General features: G+C 35.2%; 1 protein-coding gene across 1 annotated transcript; it reads left to right on the top strand.

The window, feature by feature from the left end:
* Positions 1-3,531: 3,531 nt before the first annotated feature.
* LOC113353323 (phenylalanine N-monooxygenase-like) lies at positions 3,532-5,649 on the top strand. Its single transcript, XM_026596966.1, has 2 exons — positions 3,532-4,583; positions 4,692-5,649. Exons 1-2 carry the CDS (start codon positions 3,543-3,545, stop codon positions 5,331-5,333), a joined length of 1,683 nt encoding a protein of 560 aa, XP_026452751.1. The 5' UTR covers positions 3,532-3,542; the 3' UTR covers positions 5,334-5,649.
* The last annotated feature ends 410 nt before the right edge of the window (positions 5,650-6,059 follow it).

The following is a 6,059-nucleotide window of genomic DNA, read 5'->3' as shown; positions in this document are numbered from 1 at the left end:
ACTTGTGTGGTTTATAAATGGTTTTGGGATTTGTTGCTGTGGCCTAGTCAAAATTAAATCGTCCAAGTATTCATCATTTGTGGTAGCACAGTTTATACTTTATAGAGGTTAGTCAAAAGCACTCGCTCAAGCATTCAGCGATGTTCTTATTTTTTTAAATTTTTTTTGATACGCGAAAGCCGGATCCATGCTCCTATCCGAACCCGGCCGGTTGGACTGATCCACTGCCAAACTTAACATCGCCAAATCCACTATACAACTAATCTATTACAAATCCTTACGATATGGATTGAACCCATAACTTTTTCCTTACTGTAGTTGATGGGGTACCACTGAGCTATGCTCTTGGACCTGTATTCAGCGACTTTTAAGTTCATATTTTATTAACGAGTTGGTTCCATAAAAACGATCATAGTTGTATAATGGATGTAAATTTGCAATTAATATATCACTTTTCTTTTTTAATGGCATTAATAGATACTCATGAGCTTTGAATCCACAATACGATACGGACTTACAAACACATTCAATTTGTTAGAGGTTTTCAAACTCATACAACTTATTATAAGATCATCGATTCGGCATACATTATTTTGTAGTAACAAAAACAAAGGCCAACTGACGATCATACCAAACACTCATAAATGAAAAATGAAGAGCAACACATGCATGAAACCAAAGCAAACGGGAGGAGCTTATATGATATCGAAATTAATCCAGTAAGCCAATCCTTTTATGGAAAATGGGTCATTTATCCAAATATTTTTAAAACATGGTTCATATGGACGAGTAAAAATTAGTATGGATGAAATGGACACCAAAAAAACAGCAAGGATGAAACTGGATTCATCCTGAGTTAAAGTTAAAAAATAGCAACGATGAAACTGGATGCATCCTGATGTAAATTAAAAATAAGAAAAAGTATTTGAAAATAGGTAGGATGAAACTGTTTACATCCTGGCTATTTTTACATTTTTGTCCATTTAAACAGTATCAAAATCTAAATGTCTTTTTCACCCAAAAATTGTAGATTTTGGTCTTTTTAACCAATTTTGTGATCTTTTTATTTGTCTTTCCCAGAAGATCAATAAATAAATATTTTCCTATTTTTCCGTTCATATTTTTCAGTTTACCTTTAATAGTGGCATGTTCTCTTCACTATTTGTTAATTTTGCAAGTTACATAGGAGTAGAACCCCTGTCTATGTACGTAACTTCACAATTTGGAATCGGCGATAACTGGACATGTTCAGTACTGCACGCACCGTGAACCTTACTGGTTTGCTCATTCAAGGTAGGTATTTATTGAATCTATCACGAGAAAAAGTAATGGGAATATGTTCAACGTAAAAGTTTACCGGGCAATCATATTTGTATATGAAAGCTATCATAGCATCGAAGTCACTCTTTCGCCATTGAAAAGAGTGATCAACTAAAGATAGATAATCCGGAACGATTCCTAAATATATCTGAAATCACGTACTACACCATTATTTGACACAATAGGTTCACTATGAGGTTCATTAAGCTTCCACAAGTCGATCTCACCTGTTAAATAATCAATAAACAACGAATAATTTTTATACCAATGTGTTTGGGTTTGGGCTATTGATGATAATGTAAATAATCCCAACATCATGAAAATTGTGAAAAATGCATAAGTTTTCATTTTCTCTAAAGAGAAAGATAGAAAATGAGTAATGCAAAAAAAAAAATTAATCCTTATTTTATCTCTTTCACTATTGTGAAACGTCACAATATACATTTATCCTACGTATACATCCACGTCACAATCTACATTTATCCTACGTCTACATCCTTACGTGAAATATAAACTATTCAAACAGTCATATCTACTCCTGTCATGAAACGATTAAAAACTAGTCAAAGTCAAGAAAGTCCGAGATTTAGTAGGACCTATTTCTAACTCTTATCTAATTTTCTATCGAAAATGCAAGACACAGAGAGAGAAAAAAAGGAAACCCACATAAAATAAAAAACTAAAAGCCAACCCCTTTTCTCCGGTAGGTTCCAGGGGCTTCTTTCTGTCGGTGATATCACCAAAAAAAATTCACGGTGTGTCTAGCACAACCGATTTCCTATTGGTTGAATTCATATAATCTCATTTTCTATTGGTCGGATATATAATCAATCTTAATTATGCCGTAATCTTCTGGGACTTCTTTGATGTTACTGTGTATAATCGACTCATTTTTTTTCTTCGTGGTCCCAATTTTCAATTTGTTCTTCTCAAAACAAGTGGCGGTTTTTTTCCTATTATTTGCTAAAATAGTTTGGCAAGCGGTTCCTTCCTACTATTTGCTAGAAATATCTTAGCTTGAGTGAAAGAACCCAAAAGACAGTAACTACGAAGACTTTGACTCAAAAGGTAAAGTATAGATTAAAGTCTGACTCCAAAATTTCGTCCGTTTGGAAGGAGTAGTGCAGTCAATGAGAACAGTAATGGGTTGCATTTTAAACGTTAGGTATTTAGCATGGATCCGATTACACAACATAGCAATTACATGTAGCATTCATACTACCTTCAAAGGGTTATATTGAATACCCTCTTCTTGAGGTGTGCATTGGATGCCGCATGGTACTGCCTTTTCCGACTACCTTCATAAATGTTGACCGTTTATTTTATTTGGAGCATCAGATATATTTCATTTTTAAACTTTTTTTTTTATTTTACTTTTATTATTTTTAGTTACTTTTAATATAATATAATATACAGCTTTTACTATTACCCTTTACTTTTTATTATTGTATGTTCAGTTTCAATTTAGTAGTAACTGCTCCCGTTCAAATTAAGATTAAATTGAAGATTAGCTAACAAAACGTATAGCATTAAAACATTCCGATTTGAAAGAAACAACAAAAGATATGTTGCTGGTCGAAGTAAAGAAAAAGCTCTTCGCGAGTGGCTGGAACAGCCATGGACAAAGCTGGAGAAGCAAAATTCATGATGAAAAACTCTAATTATCCACAATACTACCGAACTCTGATTTCATATATATATATATATATATATATATATATATATATATATATATATATATATATATATATATATATATATATATATATCATGAATCAAGAATATATCATAAAACTATCATATCTATAGATGTACAGAGAATATCATATTCATATAATGAGTCCATGATCGATATACAGTTCATGTAAAGAACACAAAATTGATCATCATTTGGGTAAAAATGAAGTTGAAATTAACTGAAAGTTATATCAAAGAATAGTTGAATTGAAGATGAGACGTAAAACCCCATACGGAACACTGGGATTTTCTGCTTGTTCCTATCCTCTTCCATAATTAAAACGTGGATTCCATCGACGATATTTCTTGTCACGTTTATGAAAGCTTGAGGTTGGAAAAAAATAGTACTCATCTCTATCGATAAGGCTTAAAGAGGTATTCTGATTCACAAAAAATTATTCCATTTATGACATATATATTCCGGGTTACGCTACTATTTACTCTTCACTAAAACTATCATTAACATCCCAAGAAATTAGGTAGGCATGGCCATCAAAACCTCTTTCTTAAGCTTCTCTAGCACTAGCCTTTGGCTGGATTCTGTAACCAACCTCGCAATGCTTGATCTACTAAATACCAGCTATTTGCTACGTATTCTTGCATCGATAGTTTTACTTCTTTTCATCAAGTTTGGTGTAAATTCCCTTAGGAAACAGCCCTCTTTATCAGCTTCATTTCCATTACCTCCAGGACCATCACCTTGGCCAATTTTGGGCAGCATACCAGAATTACTTCGTAATAAACCAAGATATAAATGGATACTAGGTCTGATGGAAGAACTGAATACTGAAATCGCATGTATTCGTCTTGGTAACGTTCATGTAATTCCAGTAACTTCTCCCGAACTTGCTCGAGAATTTTTGGATAAACAAGATGCGGTGTTTGCTTCAAGGCCTAGAACAATGGCTACTGAGTATTTGAGTCGTGGGTTCTTAACTGCTGTTGTTACACCGTGGGGAGACCAATGGAAGAAGATGAGAAGAGTTGTGAGCTCCGAAATGGTCAGTCATAAGAGACTTAAATGGCTTCTCGAGAAGAGAAATGAGGAAGCTGACAACCTTGTGTTTTATTTACACAATCAGTGCCATAAAAACTCGTTGAGTGGAGGTGCAGTGTTTAATATAAGATTACTAACAAGGCAATTCAGTGGGAATGTAATTAGAAAAATGATTTTCAACAAAAGGTGTTTTGGCCAAGGAAGAAAAGATGGAGGACCCGGTATTGAAGAGATAGAACATGTTGATTCAGCTTTTGAAGTCCTATATTATGTTTATGCTTTTGGTATACAAGATTATTTACCTTATTTGAGATGGTTGGATATAGACGGTCATGAAAAGATTGTCAAGAAAGCAATGGGGGTTGTGGATAAGTATCATGACCCAATTATTGAAGAAAGGATTCGACAATGGCGCAATGGAACTATGGAGAACAAAGTGCCTGACGATTTGCTAGATGTGCTTATTTCGCTTAAGGATGAAAACGGGAACTCATTGTTATCAACTGAAGAGATCAAAGCTCAAGTAACGGTAGGGTTTTTATTTATTGTAATCTCATAATCTCCTTCCATTCCTCACATTAATAATATCAGTGTGCGTACACTCACTATCCGCCCATGTTCCGTTATGCCCTGACAGGAAATAATACTGGCGACAGTGGATAATCCGGCAAATACAGTCGAATGGGCCATGGCAGAGATGATAAATCAACCGGATATTCTCAGAAAAGCAGCAGATGAAATCGATATGGTAGTCGGTAAAAGCCGCTGGGTACAAGAAGCCGATATTCCAAAACTCAATTATGTAAAAGCTTGTGCTAGGGAAGCACTTAGACTCCATCCATTAGCTCCCTTTAACGTTCCGCATGTATCGATTTCAGATACAGTAGTATCAGGCTATTTTATCCCGAGAGGAAGTCATGTATTGTTAAGTCGAACAGAATTAGGTCGGAACCATAGAATTTGGCATGAACCACTAAAGTTCAACCCGGAGCGTCATTTAACAGCAAAAAATGGCGGAGTAGCTGCTGTGGATCTTGCCGAGCAGGAACTACGTTTCATATCATTTTCTACTGGACGGCGTGGATGTGTGGGTGGTTCACTTGGGACTGCAATTACTATCATGTTATTAGCTAGACTCATTCAAGGGTTCGACTGGAGTGCTCCACCAGATGAATCGATGATAGATCTATCGGAATCGGCTACTGATTTGCTTTTGGCTAAGCCATTAATTGCTCATGCCAAACCTAGGCTGCCTATAAATATTTACCCGGTAGAGTAATCAAATTATTTACAGCCGTTAAGTTTTTATTTATCCGTCGGACTAAAAAAAAAATTCCATTGTCTGTACGATGTCAACGTAAATGGGCTAGCTAGCCGTTAGTGGGGCGAGACATGTCTGTAATGAAGGCAACTTGGTACTATTATTTTTGCAGGAGGAGGCATTAAAAAAATGTGATCCTGATTAAACACATACATGTATGGTCATGAAGTGTCATGGGTACACAACTTGGTACTATTATTTTCTGAACCAGTGAATCATTTGATCTTGTCGGGTGAAATATAATACCATCGTTAAAATGCATTATTGTTGAGAGAAACCGAGTTATAAATAATTGGCTTTCTATATCTCTCAAGGACAGATGCTTATAGTATTACTATTGATGAGTGTCTTCAGCGTTGTATGGTGCATGTTGTGCTCGTAAACGTTTATTTTTTCGTGATTACTATTTCCATGATTTAATAAAATTTACTGAAAATGGGTTATATAGTCAAAAATGTATGTTTTTTGGGTCAAATGGACAGGTAAGCTTTCCATCTGGGTCAAATGACCAAAAGAATCTTTTAATGGGAAGAGACGTTAATGCCCTTCTTCATCTTCTTCAAATGACCAAAAGAATCATTTCTTCTCGTCTTCTTCGCTCGAACACAAATCAGATCTGAAAAAAGTGTAAAACAAGCTCTTCTCCATCTCCGCCATCACCACCGTGGAAAATCAAACTCTCTC

This window comes from Papaver somniferum, chromosome 2 (assembly GCF_003573695.1).
Source record: "Papaver somniferum cultivar HN1 chromosome 2, ASM357369v1, whole genome shotgun sequence".
Taxonomy (NCBI): domain Eukaryota; kingdom Viridiplantae; phylum Streptophyta; class Magnoliopsida; order Ranunculales; family Papaveraceae; genus Papaver; species Papaver somniferum.
This window is presented reverse-complemented; position numbering and strand designations above follow the sequence as displayed.